This window comes from Lepidochelys kempii, chromosome 1 (assembly GCF_965140265.1).
Source record: "Lepidochelys kempii isolate rLepKem1 chromosome 1, rLepKem1.hap2, whole genome shotgun sequence".
In the NCBI taxonomy this organism is placed as follows: domain Eukaryota; kingdom Metazoa; phylum Chordata; order Testudines; family Cheloniidae; genus Lepidochelys; species Lepidochelys kempii.
The window spans coordinates 289313669-289334494 of NC_133256.1; the positions used below are offsets into that span (position 1 = coordinate 289313669).

At 39.8% G+C, this 20826-nt stretch overlaps 1 protein-coding gene across 4 annotated transcripts in view; it reads right to left on the bottom strand.

The window, feature by feature from the left end:
- XPOT (exportin for tRNA) overlaps window positions 1–20826 on the bottom strand; it is a 64502-nt gene that overhangs the window by 23144 nt on the left and 20532 nt on the right. For all 4 annotated transcript variants that reach the window (XM_073327894.1, XM_073327892.1, XM_073327891.1 and 1 more), the window contains exons 3-11: window positions 17755–17837; window positions 14716–14772; window positions 13536–13605; window positions 11546–11764; window positions 10623–10807; window positions 10026–10194; window positions 4852–5088; window positions 4478–4516; window positions 2622–2684 (exon numbers count right to left, since the gene is read on the bottom strand). In XM_073327894.1, coding sequence (XP_073183995.1) covers window positions 2622–2684; window positions 4478–4516; window positions 4852–5088; window positions 10026–10194; window positions 10623–10807; window positions 11546–11764; window positions 13536–13605; window positions 14716–14772; window positions 17755–17837 — 1122 coding nt within the window. The remainder of the gene's footprint in view (window positions 1–2621; window positions 2685–4477; window positions 4517–4851; window positions 5089–10025; window positions 10195–10622; window positions 10808–11545; window positions 11765–13535; window positions 13606–14715; window positions 14773–17754; window positions 17838–20826) is intronic.

The following is a 20826-nucleotide window of genomic DNA, read 5'->3' on the forward strand; positions in this document are numbered from 1 at the left end:
GATATTAGGAAAGACTTTCTAACTATAAGGGTAGTTAGGTATTGGAGCAGGTTGCTAAGTGAGGTGATGGAATCCCCATGCTTGGAGGTTTTTAAGAACAGGCTAGATAAACACCTGTCAGGGATGGTCGAAGTATACTTGGTCCTGCCTCAGCACATAGGGTATGGACTCTCAAGGTCTCTTCCAGCCCTGTGATTCTTCCCTCTCATCAGATTCCCAGTCCCTCTCCACTAACAAGATGCAAACCTGTCAAAACCACCTTCCTTCTTTAGCCAGCCTACTTAATCGTACAGAAATTGGACCTCCTCTCTCCCACCTTCCAAATGAAGCCAAGAGGAACCTCCACATAATTTTGTTGCAGAAATCACTCCTCTGAGGCTACAAAAAATGTTTTCCCCCTTCAGCACAGGATCTTAAACTGCTATCCTTGACTTCTAGCCAGAGATTAAACCAGGGGTTCTCAAACTGGGGGCTGGGAGCCCTCAAGGGGTTGTGAGGTTATTACATGGGGGGTCGCAAGCTGTCAGCCTCCACCCCATACCCTGCTTTGCCTCGAGAATTTATAATGGTGTTAACTATTGTGACTAGGTCAAGCCAGACAGCTACAGGAGAGTGCTGCTATTTTTTTCTTTTACACAACTGTACCCTGATTACACTCCCATCTTGTACAACCAGAGACAGTCAATAGAAACTCCTTGCGTTCCTTTAGTGATTTTGCTTAACTCATCCAACAGTCAAATAATATAGATCAGAGTATCTGGCTGCCTGCTACTTGCAGCAGTCCTTTACAGGAAAAGGGCCCATTTTCCTTCAGAATAGCTGTAAAGGCTTCTGGGGACAAAAATGTAGTGGTGGTAGTAGCCACTTTAGTTGACCCCCTTCTATAATTTAACTGCCAAGTTTTCCCCCAATGTGACTGCACAGTTACACAGTTATATTTATATATCCAGGTTTTATTATTAAACCAAGAATTTTCTTTTTATAACACCACCACTGTTACGCTTACACTTTCACAATCATTACTTTTAACATTTTTGTCCAAACAAACATTTCACATGAGTATCCAAAGTACCTTCCATAAAAACTTCAGAAAACAAAAAGGTGTGGAAAGGAGGGGGGATGGAAAGCAACCAATTAACCCAGGAGAGTGCTTTTTTAAATTGCTCCCTTATCTTAGAGGTACAAGTCTGCATTTGTGTACAACACCCTAGGCTTAACAAGGGTGGAGCCAGGGCTATGGTTAAACCCAATTAATGCACAGAAGGCAGGTATATTAGCCCCAGGATAAGCAGGTCCCTTTTCCCTTGGTAGCTGTCCAGGGGTTACTTTAGGTTAATTAGGACACCTGGGGCCAATCAAGGGCCGGGCAGGAGATAGGAGCTGAGGGAGAAAGGCCAGCTACCGGAGAGCTGAGCAATGCAGACGCTGATAAGCATTAGGAGAGAAGCCACGCAGGTACAGAGGCGAAGGACAGGAGAATCCCTGCCCAACAGGGCAGACGGCCCTTCCAGACCCCGGAGATCTGAGGGATAAGACCCTGCCAGAGGGGAGAGACTGAACCGGGTGTCTGGTCTGTTGCCACTACTCCCGCAGAGGCTACCAGAGACTGAGAGGCTCCCTTCCCCCTCTCCCTGGTCAGCTGGGAGGGACCCTGCTCTGACAGGGTGTGGACAGTAAACCCAGGGGCGTGGGGAAAATTCTGAGGGAAAAGAGGAATACCCTAGCCTGCCACTAAACGGAACCAAGGCGGAGAGGAAGCTTTGTCACAATATATTAAAAACGTGTTTCTAATTTCTAAGGTGGGGTCGCACTCAGAGGCTTGCTATGTGAAAGAGGGCACCACTACAAAAGTTTGAGAACCACTGGATTAAATTTATTGTCTAATTCTGCAGATTAGCTAGTTGGTCAAGAAACTAGTAATGTAATGAGATGCATTGAAAGAGCAGCTGCTAGTTAGCAGGTATTTAAATATCTGAAAAAAAAAATCCTTGTGTGGGTCTGAGATCCTGTTACACTATCATTTGGTTTCTTGCTACAAGTCTGAGTCTGACCCAAATGCAGTTCACTTAAAGCTATTCAAGTTAATACCAAACAATTTGAGAGATCTTTGACCTGTACCAAAACCATTAGGCCTGTCTAAAAATTAGACACTTTGTTTTCTTTGTTCTGCACTTGGAAATTCTGTGTTAATTTGAACCACTGATGTGGATACCCCAGTCATCTAATGTATAGTGTCACAAGGAACAGTATGCATGAGAATGTCAGTTTATGAGCTCAGTTCAATGCACTAATTTAAACTCAGACTTCAGTTCAGACAGATTATTCCAAAAATTCCTGTAAGTAGTTGTTACCCAAACACTAATTTTTAAGAGTATTCCCCCCTTTTGATACATATACTGCTCTGATGGATGTTAAACAGAAGATACGCTTGCATTGAGATAATAGGTTTCAAATCTTAGTTTTTTTAAATTTAGGATAAATACACTGATTGGTATTCACAAATTTTAAACAAAGTTATCTATGTGAACCTTAGGATTCCTCACTTAAGCCAAACAGCCTGTAATTTAAAATTGAGATTTTATATTTACAAAAATCAAGTTTACCTAAATATGACATCTTACCTCATGTTCAAAATTATATTCTTCATCATAGGTCAACTTCTTCATAACAGCCAACATAATTGCCTATAGTGAAGAAAAGTTGATAAAATTAGTGTACTCCAGTACTCCAACAAAGCAATTGATAACTACATATAACCTAGCACTATACTTTGCAGTAAAGCAATCTGGGAAATATTTTAAAATGTAGTAGCTGAAGTTTATATAATTAAAAATTAATCCACCCTTGAGGAGGAATGTTCAAAGAGACTTAATGGAAGTGATGTTTCACAGGGTTTTTGTGAATCAGATAAGTGACCAAATCTTCAGCTATAATCCAGATTTTAAAAGCCTGATTTAGTATAATTGACAGTGCTCAGTTTCTAGCAGTATTATCCAACTCATTAGTTCCCACATATAATCCATATGGTTTAACCCCAAAATTTAAATTCCCACCATATAGCTCCATCATATCTTACATATAAATGTTGTGGGGTACAGGGCGGGGAGAGAAGAGTATTTTTAAACAAGAACCTCCCATAGGTTTTTCAGGGTTTAATGTTTTTTGTTTTGTCCTTTTTTCAATTCCATTTTTAGAAATTGTTATTCTGAGGTATTCAAAGTTTAAAAATAACATATTGGAAGTACTGGGCTCTAATTTCTTTCTGTGAACGAAAAGCTATTCTAAAAAATTACAAGGGAAATGACATGAACATCAAGGTTCTTGTTATGCCTATTAGAAAACAATCATAACCGCCCAGAAGCCTATAGGGGAAATGAGTAAAATAAACTATCACTGGAAATCCAAGAGGGGAAGGGTGAAGTTGTGCATTATTTTGTGAGAAAGAGGAGTGGATTTGATAGAATTAAGCAGCTTCTACGGTCAGATAGGGAATCTGATTATATGGTTTTACATGAAGCGGACTAGCTTATCTTGTTTTTCTGTTAGTTTCAGCGGTAACCTGCCTTGATCTAATGAAACAGAACTGGAACTACACAAGGACAAAACTGATAGGCCTGTTGGCACACAGTGTCCAAAGTGAAAAGCTAACACTGCAGGAATATATTTCTAAAGTGAACATACTATGTGTTGTGTTTTATTTCATAAGACCCTCCTTCCAAACTCTTAATTCCAAACCTCCCAACCCCCGCTTTTCTCTGAGTTGGCATAATTAAAACAATGTAAAGAGAATACTCTAAAGTTCAGTTTGGAAAACTTCTCAACTTGCCTATAGATACAAAATGATATCACTATATTATAGAGCAGGGGTTCTCAAACTGGGAGGTCAGGACCCCCCAGGGGGTTGCGAGGTTATTACATGGGAGGGAGGGGTCGCGAGCTGTCAACCTCCACCCCAAATCCTGCTTGCCTCCAGTATCTATAATGGTGTTAAATAAACTAAAAAGCGTGTTTAATTTATTGGGGGGGGGGGGTCACACTCAGAGGCTTGCTGTGTGAAAGGGGTTGCCAGTAAAAAAGTTTGAGACCCACTGTTATAGAACACACAATCTGGATACAAAAATTCCCAGAATTATGAAAAAATGGATTCAAGTTACTAGAGCTGATTGGGAGGAAGAGAGCTGGAAAATCTGGGCTAAAACAATGTCCATCTTTATATGAACAATTCAAAATAGACTGTAAATTTAACAATTTTTGATTTTTAATATGTTTGGTTAAATGAGGGCAACTCATACTGTCCCTAATGACAAGTCACGACAACTTTATTGATGTATGTTTTGAGACTAACGTATAAAATAGGTAGTCTTAATAAAAAGGGAAATGTTTGTATTTCTGAAGAGTTTTAGGGATCACATTTGCCAAAAATAATGATACTTATCAAATTAGAGCTCTGCTAAGAAGGAACTTCAACTAGTCTTACCTCTACATTAGCTTTTTGCTGCTCCGAAAGCACAGAGAGCTGTAATGAGACATTTCAAATGTTATCTCTCATCAAGTTTGCACTTTCTAATAGTTAAAGGAATAACGATGTGTTTCTTTACAACACTGCTAATGCTTGCAAGCATATTTTTAGGAGAACACAAAACTTCACCCAATCTCATTTCTCCAAAATTCTACAAACAACTGTACATAAGCAGTATGTTCAGAAACCAATAAACCAGAGCTACTATGTGTTAAACACCAAGCTACAAAGTATTTTTATAACAAGTAAACTCCTTAAGAAACCTAACATGCAAAGTAAATGTTCTTAAGTTAGGGAGAAAATAAGTTGCCATATATATTTTTTTAAATTACCTGTTTCAAGATGTGAAGGTAATCGTAACAAAACCCAATAATATTAGATGAGATATCATCATCTTCATGAATTAGCAGCTGCAACATTAGGGCCACTTTCGCTTCAATAGCTTGCAGGGTGTCTTGAGCACTTTTCATATCTCCACTCTTTACCAGTTTAGTCCAGCTAGTTATTAATGCTTGCCCCATTCCATTGACCAGCTTAGAAAATCTGGCTAGAAAATCCACATCATCTTCCTGTAGGAAGAATAGGGATCTGATTAGAAATAGTAGCAAAGACTCAAAGCTCCAACTCCCCAAAGCAGTATAGATTCATGGGCAGTGCTATGCATTGTCTCCTATAGGTACATAGTGCCACGTAAGGAAGTAGCATATGTGTATCCTAAATTGGCACAGTGGTTGCCTGGTTTGTTCTTTCCGTGATGGAATGGGGAGACAAAGATTAAAGCAATGCAAAAAAAATACAACAACTGAGCATCACATTATTATAACTAATTCCCTCTCCCGGGTTAGTCTCCCTGTTCCTTCTACCTCAAAATGAAAAGCGATTTTACTTATACATTCACTCCCCTGAAATCTGTATAATTTTAAGTACACAAGCCCAAGTGATTTCTATGGGAAAAGTTCATACCCAAAAGTAATAAATAGCTGGCAGACATTTTTAAAAACACACTGTGATGAACTCTTCTCTTCTGAAGATAAACAAAGCAGACATGTTTCTGTATTTGCAGAATCAACCCACTTCAAGTAAAAGAGCTAGAAGACCTCTCAGAAAGGAATGTGTTTATTGTCATCCTTCATTACAGATATGAAGTGTTTTACATATGTATAAAGCCATTCATTCTAAAGCACATTATAAATTACACACTGGATCAGGGTAGAGTAGTAGAGATCCTCTTTAGAGCAACTGAGGGAAGGTTTGCATATTGGAATTCCCCAATCATCCTTGCAGCAGCCTGGAGGCTCTTGCAGCAGTTCCCAAACTGTGGATTGTGACCCCAAATGGGGTCGCAGGTCCAACGAGCCAGAATCAGCCGGCAATATGCCATCTTCCCCCAAATATGTCCAGACACGCTCCATGAACACCGTACCAGAAGGCTGCCATTTGGTCTACTAAATGGCAGCTCCTGCACAGAGTGACCTCGCACATACAGTGCATGTAAGGCCATGCTGTGCAGAGGCCACCAGTTTGTAAAATCACAGCCTCCTGACACAGCGTTTGTGGAATAGGTCTGGACATGCTGGATTTGCGGATACTATTTTGCCATTTGCACCAGCTGGCTGTGCAAGCATCCAGCAGAAAGACTTTAATCCAGAAGATCCTTATCTGTGGACAGCAGCCTTATTAACAGAGTATCCTCTGTGCTTGAGTTGGTAGGTATCTGTGCTAGCCTTTTCTTAGATGGGAATCTGCAGCGGCTTGCAAACTCCTTAATGCAGGGCCCATATCTTCTTTTATGCCACTTTGAGTATCCTGCTGGTACTTAATAAAGAATCATTTTAAGTCACTTGTTACCTTGCTGCTCTACTGTCACCACACAGGACCTTCCTAAATCCTGGTCTCGTTTGCTTAACAGTGAATTCCTCTGATTTGTGATAAGAGGTACAATGGACCCATTTTTACACAGAGTATCTGCTTCAACCTCCACCAGTAAGTCTAGTGATACAGTTACGAACAAAAAACCCAAGAGTGCAAGACACATGCTTGCAAATATGACAAGGCTTTCTTTGAGTATGGCTTCACCAGTGTTTGTCAAGAATGAAGAAAGGCCAAAATGGCTGTTATGCCACACAGTGTTAACAACTGAAAGCAAGAAGCCTAACTAACTTAAATGACACTTGGAAATCCTTCACAAGGAACACACAGGAAAATCAAAGTCATTTTCCTGCGCTGAAAAGAACTTTTGCATCAACAAGTACCATTCAAGAAAGCCATGTTAGTCTCTGGCCCTGCTCAAAAAGGCATAATTTGAGGTGAGTTACCACATTGCATAGGCCAAGAAGCTTCACACAATAGGAGAGACTTGGATTTGACAGCTGCAATCGATATGGTGAAAATGTGTGGAGAAAGTGAGGCAAACAAGCAAAGCCAGATCACTCTCCAACAGCTCAATGAAGCAAAGGGTTGAGATGAAAGCAGCAGATCAGGGAAAACATCTGAAAAAACAAGTTATTGCTCTTCCTGTTGATGTGAGCACAGAGGGTCGTGATGCACATTTCTTGGCTTTTCTGAAATGCACATGAGAGGATGCAACTCTCGAAGACATTCTGTTCTGGGCCTCCATCTTCCCAGACACGAGATGGTGCACTGAATGCTTGATGTGTTACATGCAAGACAAAAATATCCCATGTGATTGCATGATGGGCTTTTGCACAGACGGAGCTCCATCTATGGCAGGCCGCAAAGCAGGTCTGAGTGCACAGATAAAGAAAGTTGCTCTGTCTACTGTGTGGACTCACTGCATGATTCACAGAGAACAAAAGGCATCTAAACCTTTGAGTCCAGAGCTAAGTGAAGTTTTGCAGCAGGTCTCATCTATTGTAAACTACATCAAGTGTTTGCCTCTTCACACATGCCTTTTTGGAAAACTATGTGAAGACATGGGGTCTGATCATGATGTGATGTTCCACACTGAAGCTCACTGGCTCTCGAGAGGAAAAGTACTGAGACGATTTTTTCAACTGAGACAAGCTGCATACCTGTGCAATGGACAACAAAGAATGAATTCACTGAATTTTCTATGTGACCAAAGCAAGATGTGCCTTCTTGTCTATTTCACAGACACATTTGAGAAACTGAACGAATTGAATACAGGTCTGCAAGGAAAGCTCACATCCTTTACCTTAGTGATCAAAGAAAAGGATTAATGAAAACAATTGTTTTTCGGAAGAATAATCTTTTGAAGGCAAACGATGAATCCTTTCCACAGCTTTGCAAGTTCTTGGCTGACAACAAAATTATTCAGCCTCCCACACTGGTGATGGTTGAGCTGAGCATCTCATCAGATGGAAGAACAGCCTACATCCAAATTACCTGGATTCCTTGGTCACTAGGTTGCTGTCTGGGGTCACAGAAAACAGTAAGTCTCAAAATGGGGTTATGGAGATAAAAAGTTTGAGAACCCCTGTTCTAGAGTCTAGCATATGAGGAACAGAAAGCAGGAATGCTCCTTCTGCCTTCAAGCAGCCAGGGAGGAATAGTGGAGAGGCTTCCAGTTTATCAGACACTTAGAACTGGAGACTCAATGACAGCAACTTGAGCAGGAATTGCAGCATCTTCTCCTTTCTCTATAGCTGGGTGAAGGAGGCTGGGTTCTCATCTAAGCATTGCTCTGACGAAAGGGAGCCCATCTTTTGCTAGTAAGTTTATTTCTCTGACTATTAAGTGTCTGGTAACATTTTCAAACCCTACGTGAGAGGAAATAAGCACACATGACACAATAAATTAGAAGAGTACAGAATTGGGGGCGGGGCGGTGTGGAGGAGGAGAAAAAAATAAATAAGGCGAGGCAGGGTGAAAAATGTTAGAGTCAGAGCTCAAAGCCAGAAGGGATCACTATATCATCCAGTCTGACTTCCCTGTACATAACAGGACAGCATCACCCACACATTAAACCCTGCAACTGAAATGAGACTAAAGTATTACAGCCCTCAAGAGACTAGACTTATGTGCCACAGGTAGAGAACAGGAGGAATCAAGCTGCACCTGTGCTCAAGGCCCCTGCAATGGCAGGGAAGCGATTGAGGTATACTCACATAATTCCAGCAAGTGACCTATACCCACATGCTGCAGAAAAAGGCAAACACCCCCTATAGTCAATTCCTAATCCCCACATGATCAGTTAAGACCCTGAGCATGTGAGCAAGAACCAGCCAGCCAAGCACCTGAGAGAATGCTTGGTGCCTGTAAGCATGTCGGCAGGTATGGGTCTCCCTCACTGTCAGTCTCTGAGGGAGGCCACGCCCCTTTGCTGACATGCTCCTGAAACAACAATCTAAGTAAAGGGGAGAACTCATCCATCTCTGGCTCCAACCCTTAGGCAAGGTAGAGCCACAAATAGTTCAGAGGCCTAGGCCCTCAGGCAGGGTGGGGCACCAAACAAAGAGCCTAAGGTGCCGGCAGGGGTTGAGCGCCAGCAAATAGTCTACGGTCCTAGCTTGTCAGAAATAAACTAGGCCAGGCCTCTTGGCTGGAGATGGGGAAGCTGCCAGCCCAAAGGTGGGGTGGCAGAGGGTAGGGGGACGCGGGCCCACCCGACTCTGCCACATCCCATCCCAGGGCCCTAACAGTGGTCTGCCATTGGGTCAGAGGGGATCCGCCCGCAACAGGCTGACCTAGAGTCAGCCAGCAGCATAGCCACATAGATGGCTGCCCCGGGCCACTTCCTCCCATCAGGGTGTATCTGAAGCCCAGGTCGTCCTCCATCTCCCTAGGGTATACTGCTTATCTGAGCTGCAGGGCTTGCCTTTTGCACTTCCTGTTCCTGTACCACCCTTCCAGTTCCAGCATAGTGGCCGAGATCTTCCTGGTTCCGCCTACCAGGGGGCATCTGGCTCTCCCACCTCAGAGCACTGGCTTACACCCCACAATCTCCCATCTCTAACCATGGCCATACTTGATGCTTCAAAGGAAGATGGTAAAAAACCCTCCTGGAATACACTGAGGCAAAAATATCCCTTCTGGACCCCTGCCGGTGGCCGGCTGAAACCCCAAGGCATGAGCTTTAGGAACATAAGACAAACCAGAAGTGAGCTGCAGGGCTGTTGAGCCCTGTCCCTTACCATCACAAACAACCCCCAACATAAAACTGTACTCAAATTTGTCCAGAACTCCTAAAAATTGTTTACCCCCACAACTCCTATTGGGAAGCTGATCCAGAACCTCACCCCCTCTGATGGTTAGAAGCCTTCTAATTTCCAGCCTAAATTTGTTTATGGCCAGTTGATATTAATTTGTTTTTGTCCTTACCTTAAATAGCTCTTCACCCTCCTTGGTACTTACCCCCTAATGCATTTAGAGCAATCAGCCATATTCCCCTCAGTCTTCTTTTTGTTAGACTAAAGAAGCCAAGCTCTTCTAGAGTCCCCTCAGAAGATAAGCCCTCTATTCCCCTGATCATCAAATCTTATTTATGTAGCTGTGTGACTTATCTCCAAAATACCAGTTTACTAACCTGATCAATACTGAAGAGACCAGCAGACTGTAACACTTGACACAAAGATTCTACCAGTTTTGTTTTATCAGTTGGGTCCATTCCCTTATTTACAATTTCAAACAAACAGTCACATGCTTCCTCCCGAAGAACTTCTACAGACATGTGACCTAGCAGCATATTTATAAACCTAGAAAGGTGAAAACAAGTTAATATATAGACACACTACATCATCACATGCGTAAGCGAAGTCATATAATTTGTATGTTTTCCTACTTACAATGTAGTTTCACTTTAAATTAATTTAAAAGCCTATATAGTGCATGTGGTTTGTAGATCTAGACAATAGCGTGTGTCATTTATAAACGTAGTAGTCAGACCCATCTAACACTATGGCCTACATTGCTTTGTGAAATCTCTCTCCACTGCCGAAAAATCAGCAAGTATTAAAAAGTTACTTAGAACAGGAAGTTTGGGTGGCACAATTTTTTTTTTGTATTTCTAGAACAGATTTTTGACATAGGTTGTTGTAAGAATCATATTACCATGCCACTGACAGGACTGCATACAAAAATACTATCAGAAAGACAAAGATTTCTAATGAAAAAGAATCCTTACCTTTCATTGGCTATCAGACTCAAATCTATCCAGGAGACATAAGCTCCAACTACTTCAAGGCACTGGCATGTCAACTCTGCATTAGTATATTGATAATTTTGTAAGATTTGGTACCACGACTCCACCAGGCTTGGAATGCACTGTTCTCTCATGGTGTCTTTTAATAAAGTATTTCTACGAGCCTCCTATAAATACAGCAAGAGCACATGTTCATCTTTTTATAGATTAGTCGCTTTTGCACATTCACTATCAAATGTAAACACTTGGAACAGTTCATGTCCTTGAAAGATGCAAATATTCATAATCCACATTTATGTTTTCCTTATTTTGTTTCCTACTGCTTATTAACTTTAAAAGCTTACTCAAAAGCTGGTAGCCCCAAAACTGCAACTACTTTTCCCGTCTGCTGACAAAACCAATACATACAGTAATTCAAAACAATTTCCAGTCAGCAATTTCCTTTTCTGAAAAGACACTTATAAATGCCAAAAAGGGAAGCAGAAAGACTTCCAAGCCCTATTTTTAAAAAAACATATGAAGAATTATAAGTGATGCCTCATCAGAAACTGGAACATTTTAAAAATTAATCAATTTTAAAAACATCAAGTGGACAATAGTCCATTAGACTTCCCACACTACTTCTCATGCACAAACAAAATGCTGCTGTTACGGGGTCACAAACATTACAGAGTTTGTTTAAATTCAAACACTAATTGTTTTGATTGAAATTTAAGAACTCATGAAGAAAGGTTTTTATAAAGTTTTATACACACAGCTGTTGAATGTAAACTACCCTGTAATTCTTTTAAGGCAGAATCCTCCTGGTGAAGAACAGAATCCCTTTTGTTGCAAATAAGATGAACAGTCCTTAAGCCCCAAACAATATTAATATGTTGCAACATAAAAAACATGACATAACTTGCCTCTGATGTATGAACTACATCCCGGTCTACCAGCTCAGCATCAACAGCCATAAGGATTCTGAGGTACAGATCTACTCCTTGAGGGTTAAGGTCTACTACTGATAGAATATCAAAAAAAAACTTGGGCCATTTTGTGAGATATTCAGTGACAAAAAGCAATGCAAAGACTTGTGCTGCTTTGTTGCGAATAAAAGTCTTCTCTGGTTGGGGATTCAGCATCTGGGAGAAATAAAATATTTTCTTTATATTTCTTTTACACATTAGAAGAGAATAACTGACTGATTTCGTTGTCCCCCTGTACTTAATCAACGCAAACACCATCTCCCATTTCACAGTCATGCAGATTATGTGAAATAAAACAAGTGTGCAAAAAAACCCAAAAAAACCCTTTCCCCCCCAATAATCTTATATTTTAAACATTATTAATGCTTTTGAAGAAGATTCAGTTTAAAGACCATTTAGGTGACAATATTCTTCCTATATGATATGGATAAAGGTGCTCTGTGCAGTTGAAAAAAGGAAATCATGTAATTTTTGACAGCAAATACTATCTTGGCTATCTTGATGGTTTGGAAAAAAAGAGCTTTACAAATACAAAAACCACTTGGTTCTCAACTTGTGCTTTGTTACCCCAATTGGCTGCTGTTTTTGCAGGTGATGAGAAGCTGTTCCCAATTCTCCTTTATTCAGAGAACGAACTGGGCAGGTACCAAATTCCACCATCCTTCTGCTACTATACATTTTTCTCCTCATCTCCCTTCACAAGCTCCTTAGCATGTAGCAGCCTTCTGCAAAGGGAAACTAACTAGGTACACTGACCCATATTAGCAGACTTCAAGCAAGCTACTAGCATGATACTGGATGCCACTTGCTATAACTAATTTTAGAGAGCGCAAGAGGTGAGCGAAATGAACACTAACTAATAAATGTGTATCAACTGCTGTAAGGTGGAAGTATGCCCCTGTGCCTGGTCTACAATGGAGAAGGTGAAATCAGAAAGGTGGAATATCTTTTCAAGAGAGGAAAGACAAGTGATCCTGCCATTTACCCCACAAGTCTAACTTCAATCTCTAATAAAATAATAAGACTAATACACCATGAAACAACTGCACCTTCTTTCAGAAGTTTAGTGAAGAGCAGCAAAAGTGGAGAGATTTAATTAAGAGTTAAAATATTTAGAGTTTGGCTGAGTGTTGACTAAGATGGGTTCTATGTAGGCATTTATATCATGCCTATCACTGTGATATTGGATAACAGTTTACAAAAGGTTACGTGTTTCAAGAAGGGAGAGAAATAATTTAGTGCAGAAACAGAGGGAGATAATTGGGAGTGCAGTTAAGGGAATATTCAAAAAGTCTTCTTCGCAATGATCTATTTGATCAGGGCAGAGTACCCCTAGGAAAATTCTGGAAATTGTATTGCTTGACATTTAAAGCTACACTGGACAAACTACTACTCAATATACCAGGGACGTATCGTGCATTGTCAAACAGATGGACCAAGTAATCTTTTTTGTCTCTATATGACTTTTTCCCACCCTCTCAATAGCCAGAAATTAGGGCTGATGGACAGGAGTCTCCAAAAGAGGAAGAAGGATGCTCCCAACTTCAGGCAATGAGAGAATAGTGGAAGTTGAGTTATATCCCTAAAAAAGAAATCTGTAATGCTCCAAAAGAATTGGCATAACTGGTTTCTTAACTGAGGTGTACGATAGGAATAAAAGCAGAGATAACAATTTCAACATTATTTTAAGCACATTTAATTACAAACTTGTTTTCAAAACAAGAGTTTTAAAAAAATATAAAACCTGAAGAATTATAATGTCAATCATATGTCTGAATACATTTTTCTATCAGGTAGCTTATCTTTTTATGGGGTACATAGGAAGCAAGCTTTACACCTAGTTTCAAACCTTTAATCTGGTACCAGTTAGTAACCCCGAATAAGCCTGCTGAACATTATTAATTGTTGTAAAAGAAAAAACATTTACCTGAGCTTGTAGCCACGTTACAAGTGTTTCCCTGATTAGCTGCTGTTGGACTTCAGTAAGTTCAGAATATCTGAAACAAATCATTCTGATCAAAACTGATCCTATATCTTGTTAGTTTGCTTACTTCTGGTTCCAAAGATTAAAAAGGCAAAAGCTAAATTACTTAGACATCTGTACTGCCTTCATACACAGACTGTTCTGTGCAATCTACATAAAATCTTACCACAGAAGGAATTCTCTTAACTGTTTGCATATTAGTGTTCTAAATCAAAGTTTAAAATACTTTCTAGTAACCTATTTAATGAAAGCCATTCTGCACCATATGGGAATAATTTTACTTGTCTGTGTCAGATTGCCATAGCTTTTCTACTACACAATTGTACTTCCTCCCAGTCTTCTAATATCACCTTTAAGACATATAAGAAAAAAAGGGAATTTGTCTATGCTGACTGGGATTACTATTTTTAATTAAGATTCAAATGAAAATTAAATTGCATTAGACATTAAAAATTAATTCATTGTCTTAACTGTGGTTATTCCTTAACTGTGAGCAGTTATTACAATATTGTATTTACATCAAAGCCATTAGTTATCCCATTTGACATTAATACTGAAGGACCGAAGGGTAGTTTCAACTACCACTATCATTGCTCTCTGTTGCTAAATTCAGTTTTGTCCTGATTAACTTACCGTAAGATATGGAATTAAAGATATATAAAAATAAAACACACAAATAAAAGTATCATAATTTGAAGCAAAACACCTTCATAAATAAATGTATTTCCCCACTATTTAAGAATAATTTTACATTTAAAAAAGTAACAACATAAGCCAAACCTACAGTATCTCCAACAAAAACTATCACTTCAAAGACCAAAAAACAGTAGTAAATACAACACATACAGGTATAGAAGTTAATTTATGTAAGTTTAATGGGAAAAATAGAATGTATATGGCCAAGTGCAGACTTCTCAATGCAATTAATATACATTGTCGTAAAAAGCCAAAATAACTAACTGAAAAATGGCTAAAAGTTTGAATAACCAAGTTTCCACTGTCTACTTTTTTAAGTAAAAATATTTTGAATATTACTGATAAAGCTTTTAATTTCTTTCCACAGATTGAGCGGGAAAACAATTGTTCTATACACTATTACTATAAGAAGAAAAGGGTTTCTCACTTGAATTTAATTTGATGTTCTATAACTTGAAAGCAGAAGAACTTGATGTGATCATCACTGGAATTAGAAGAGAAAATGCACAATCAACACAATGGAAATATTGCAGCCCATTTCTCCAGGAAGAATACGCTCCTGGAACTGTGCAATCAGTTATCGATTCTTGTGAAGAAGAACTGCTCTACTATAGAGAAGAAAATCAGTTCTATCTGCTGCAAAAATTTCAGAGTACTTGACCAGACATGAAAATGAGCACAGTCATTACAAATACACATTATCAAACATACAACCAGTTTTGATTTTTTTTTCCTTTTTAACAACTCATTTGTTATATTGCCTCATTTATTCAATTGTTATATTTTAACCATAGCACATAGTCAAGGGGTGCTTTACTTACAGAATTTCATGCAGAGTTAAAAGCTTTTTTGTTTTATATTATGCTGCAAAAGATAAGAGTCTAATTCCAGCTCCTTGCAGCAAAAAAATTTTAAACCCATCATGACGACATCCACTTGAGTCTTCAGCTGAGTCACTACTGAACGTAATGGTCGGGATGGTTCACAAATAGCGACCACTAGCCTGGCTTCAGCTTTCAATTGTACTTCACCTAGTGCTTAATTTCACTTATTACAAAGTGATTGAGAGGTGGAAACCAACTCAACTATTTTTATAAACAAGTTCTGAAAAGTTTGGAGTACCATCACTGTAAGTGAACCATTAAAGGAAAGCTGTAGCTGGCCGTTAAAACTGGAGAGGGGTTGTAATGACAGTCAAGAGAACTTTAAAACAAATTATGACAGTCTGAAGACTCCAACATGTTCCACAGTAACAGAAATAATTTGAAGCTAAAAATCATCACTGAACGTGGGACGATATAGTTATCTCATGCCAATATAACCTATTTTTCTTGACAAAAAAATTAAAGACACCAACAGCACAGAGTTTAGTTTTAACTTTTTTTTTTTTAAATAAAAATCACATTTTTAATCCCAGTAAGGCATTTCAGAGTATAGTACCTAGCTGTTCCATCTTGGGCAATAAAAGGCTCTACTCCTCTCATGATACACTATGTACTGAGGCAGAGCAAACACTCCATTCCCTCTCATGGTTTATTCTTGAGTTACTGAATTTCACATAATTTACAGTGTAACAAATATTCTCCCAAATGGCAAATACCAGGGGAAAGATTTTAGCATGACATTAAAAGTTCAAAACTTGTGTACATACAAGAAATTAAAAACTGATAGATTAGAACTCAAACAGGCTAGGTCATCAGCAGGTCTATTTCCAAACATGTTTTTTCACTCAAGGAGGTGAGGAATGGGAGTGCTGCAGAAGCAGAATACCAAAAAAAAAAAATTAATATTCCTGAAATGTTTTGCCCCTTATTATTGCGGACATTAACTCTTCAACATTTTATGCAGTAGGATAAAAGTTACTTTTAGAAGCAAATTAATCGCAAAATCATACTTTAAAGAAATGTTAGGGTTCTAAATGAATTTATTTTTTGTAGAGCATTTTGAAGTTAAAGAAGAACTGGCAATTACAAAAAGCAAGCAAATTTAAAGATGTGATTAATATCCAAAATAGCCAATCCAAGGACATTTAATACAACTTAAAACAATTTTTTCTTTTCTAGTTTCAACATCCAAACTCTGATGAAATGCCTAGCAAGCTAATGATACTTCAGCCACAGAACCTGGCAGTAACCAGCCTAGAGTGACAAGTTAAATGCCATTTAATGCAGCTTTTCAAAGTTACCTTATCTATCCCACAAAGTTGTGTCATTCACAAAGGATTTTTAGGAGCGTAACATATACCACAGGATTTGCTGCATCTTGCCCTCAGTCTAGCAGAGTTCAGTGGTATAAGAAAGTCAACTGCACAAAGCATGTTCAGTAATCCCACTGAGCAAGATCTGGCAGTCAGTTTGTGTCTAGACATCAAACAAAAAACACCCGATTTAATGTTTTAAATTAACGTGTTAAATGTCCCTCAACCTGGTTAATTGTGGTATATAATTAAGTGTTCTGACCATATTTATCTTTACAAGTACCCTCTGAAGGATCTTGTTTTGGCCATATGTTGCTGAAAAATGTCAGTCTACATTTGGCAAATTTAGTCTCAAAATGCCAATTTTTCAGAGTTTGTTTTTAACAACCATTGCATGCTCTTCTAAGCCTCAGATCACTGGACGTTACTAGAAGTGGCATACAGAAGTAGTAAGCCACCATAAGCTATTTCATCATAACGAGACATTTATTAAGCCCTAACCTCAGTTCTGCGGATACATTAATTCATTAATTTAAAATCTAAAACAGAGGTGTTTAGTTAAAATATATATACATATCTGCTGCTGCATATTAAGGGTGCAGTAATAATTTCATGAGAAACAGTGTGGCCTATTCTCAGCACAAAAGTGGGTTTAAAATAAGGTGGTGTTGGCGCCCACTCACCACTGGCTTGCTGTAGCCTTCAGTAAGCCTTGGAATTTTTCAAAGTAAAATTCCAACAACCTAAGGAGTGGAAATTTTGTTTCTCCAAGTACATAATGAAACACTGCTAATGCTTCAAAGCATTGTTTAGCTGAATTTGGCAAAAATGTGTGTATGAAGATTTAATTTCCCTATGAAAATTGCCATTTTGATATATAAAATGGCATTTTCCCCATAAAAAAAAAAAAATGCAGCCCTGATTATAGAAGAGCACTGAGACTACTCATTTTTTGTGTGTTTTTAAAACAGCTATGTCAAACTGCCAAATAATTTGGACCAACTTTAACAACAAGTCTGCTTCTAGGTGGAAATCTTACACTATGTGTAGCTTCGGCATGGAGCCAGTTATAGGAGAGTTCTAAATCGATGACAGAAAGGGTCAGTTACAAAAACACTAAAAAAGTAGTTATGTGCACACATTAAAACAGATTTATTATAAATCAAACCCATTTATACAATCTGATTAGCAACAAAAAAAGCCATAAAGAAGCACAGCGTTCAGAATACTTTTGAGAATAACTATAAATCCATAAAAATAGTTTATTACCTGTATATCCTTTGGGCTAATGCTTCTGCACAGACCTGCCAAGAATCTTGGGAGATCTTCAGCTGTTCAAAATAGGCCAATGCCTGCAATCATCCCAAAACATTTTATTTAGAATTGCCAAGGACCAGGTAAAGCATGTGTAATTCCAAGCAAGTTCACGATCAAAAGGTAAGGGAGGTGTCATTTGATTCATAAAAGCTCCAGAATTATAAATTCCCTGGTGTCACCCTGTAGTGTTGGGCAGGGGGACTTGCTGCCCACTCCCCCAGCTCCAAGTTCTCTGCTTGATGGAAATTTGGATAATACTGTGTCATCAGAAATGGCTGAAGTTGAGTATCATTTGAAAGCCCCTTCTCCCATAAACACAAACATGTACCAAACATGACAAACACAGAACAACTATGTAGATATATAATCAAGAAAATGTTTTTTAAAAAAATCAACATTACTATTTTACATTTTTATTTGTAGTTTAACAGTGTCACATCAAACATACAGCCCTTGCAAAATTAAAGTGTGGCCCTCAACTGACTCTTATCAGTTAATGTTCAGAACATAACTGATTGTTTTATTGTTATAGATGATTATAAATGGAAGGAATGCTTCAAGATGATCTGACATCAGCAAAAAACTGTTTACTGGTACTGATCATCAGCTTTATTATGCCCCCAAAAGTTGTAACAAGGCTGGTTAAGATGCCAGCATCCAGCCAGAAATTACGGGAATCCATCTGCAAATGGTACGCACATAGTTACATAATATAATTATAATCCCAAAGTATTTTATTAAAGCTCCTTGTTTTTACTTTGGTTTTGACCATTTTTAGGCATCAATGGGAGACTAATAATACTGTCTAGTAGCTGAATCTTTGGAGAATGCCACTGCAGAGGACTTAAACACAACATTCTGTGGCACCTTATATGCTATAAGAAATGCACCCATAACCTGAATTTGGCAAGGTTGGAGAGGAAGTGTATTGGGCATCAGGAAAAGTTCAAGATGCCAGGACAAGTGCCAGCTGTGACCAAGATTTGCCTTATTCTAGGTCCCAATGCATGCATTTCGAGAAGAACACCTACTTCTGCAGTAAGCCAAAAGCATCCATGAAACACAGTCTGAATACATGAGACAGGTGAAAAACTGTATGAAGCAGAAAGAACGAGGAGTACTTGTGGCACCTTGGAGACTAACATGCCTCCGATGAAGTGGGGTTTAGCTCACAAAAGCTTATACTTAAATAAATTTGTTAGTCTCTAAGGTGCCACAAGTACTCCTTGTTCTTTTTGCTGATACAGACTAACACGGCTACCACTCTGAAACCTGTAGGAAGCAGTTATCTCTTAGCAAGAATGTTGCATGGAAAGTAAAGGGGAACACTGACTCAAAAGATGCCCTCACACAACACTATATCACATCCAGTGACACACCTGAGAACATATGTAAAATGTTGCATCGAAAGGTAAAAATAACAGAAACAAATACTGATTTTACTACTGCAAACTATGCAACTCATCTGGAGTTCATAAATTGCCTCACAGAGGCTCTAATGCAGAGGTGGGCAAACTATGGCCCGCGGGCCCCTCCGGCCCGGCCCCTGAGCTCCTGGCTCAGGAAGCTAGTCCCCAGGCCCTCCACTACTGTTCCCCCTCCCCTACAGCCTCAGCTCACTGAGCTACTGGTGCAATGCTCTGGGCAGCCAGGCAGCGCAGCTGCAGAGCCACGGCCTGACCCAGTGCTCTGTGCTGCGCAGTGATCTGGCTGGCTCCAGTCAGGCGGCACGGCTGCAGCGCTGCCAGCCACCGGTGCTGCAGGCAGCGCAGTAAGGGGGCGGGAGCAGAGGGGGTTGGATAGAGGGCATGGGAGTTCAGGGTGGTGGTCAGGGGACAGGGCGGTCAGAGGGTGGGAAACAGGGGGGTTGAATAGGGGCAGGGGTTCTGGGGGGCAGTCAGGAAGGAGAGGGGGGTTCAATGGAGTGGTGGGGGACAGTTAGGGGATGGGGGGGTTGGATGGGGCAGGGAGAGAAGCTGGAGGGGACGGATGGGGGCAGGCCCTCCATACAATTCTGGAAACCCAATGTGGCCTTCAAACCAAAAAGTTTGCCCGCCCCTGCTCTCATGGGTGGGAAGGTGGTGGTGATGGCCAATGCAGAGGCTTAGTACACAGAAATATGTGCTCTGAACAGGATTAAAGGGGAACAAATGCTTAGCAGAAAGCCTCTTAAAGCACTTATTGAAGATCACTCTGGGATATGGACCAGTTTTTAGCAATCTGATCTGTGGAAATGAATCACAGTGAATATCTTTAAAAGCAGCAAAAGCCATAGCGCTATCAAGAGCGGAAGAAAGAGCTGTCAAAGGTAACATGAAAACTGTTTGTGGCTGCTAAATTTTTACCAAAAATAATTTTGTCCTGTAGTATGTGGGAGTTTCAGGGATTCATGGCTGACGTCGAACCTGAAAAAATAATGCTGTGTGACCTGCACTATTTCTGTAAGTGGTTCATTGGTGGTTGCAGTGACTGCACCAAGGGTGACAGTGAGCAGGTACAGCAGAAGGCTGCCATTTTATCGCAATGCCTCATGTACAAGTGCTTGACTGAAAGGCAGGTTTCCAACACATACATGACAACTGTGCAGCATGTGTGTAATCCACCCCTACAATTGGCTGCTGATTTAACAATTCATTCCAAAACCAGTAAAAAATTGTGCAGCTTCTGCGCAGCATTGGCTCCTCCACTGACGACAAAGTACTCCACCGGGAGACTGCAATTGCAAATGAGGCTCTTGGACACATGTAACGGAATGAAGGGTTGTGCATTCTGCCAGACCTTGTCAAAGGTAGGTTTATATTTTGTGCTGCCAATAACTTAGACTTCCTTGAAGATCCAGCAAATAGCAAAGGTACCTTTCATGCTACTGTTATGGTCTGCTACCAGGAGCATATTAATGGGGACTAGTCCCCCTTAAGCATTGTCAGGACCAGCAAAAGAACTGTTCCTTTAAGGAGGTTCCTGACCTCATGGCTCACTCTCTTATCAAGGTCCAAAAATTCTGAAGCCAAGAAGTCCAGTTTT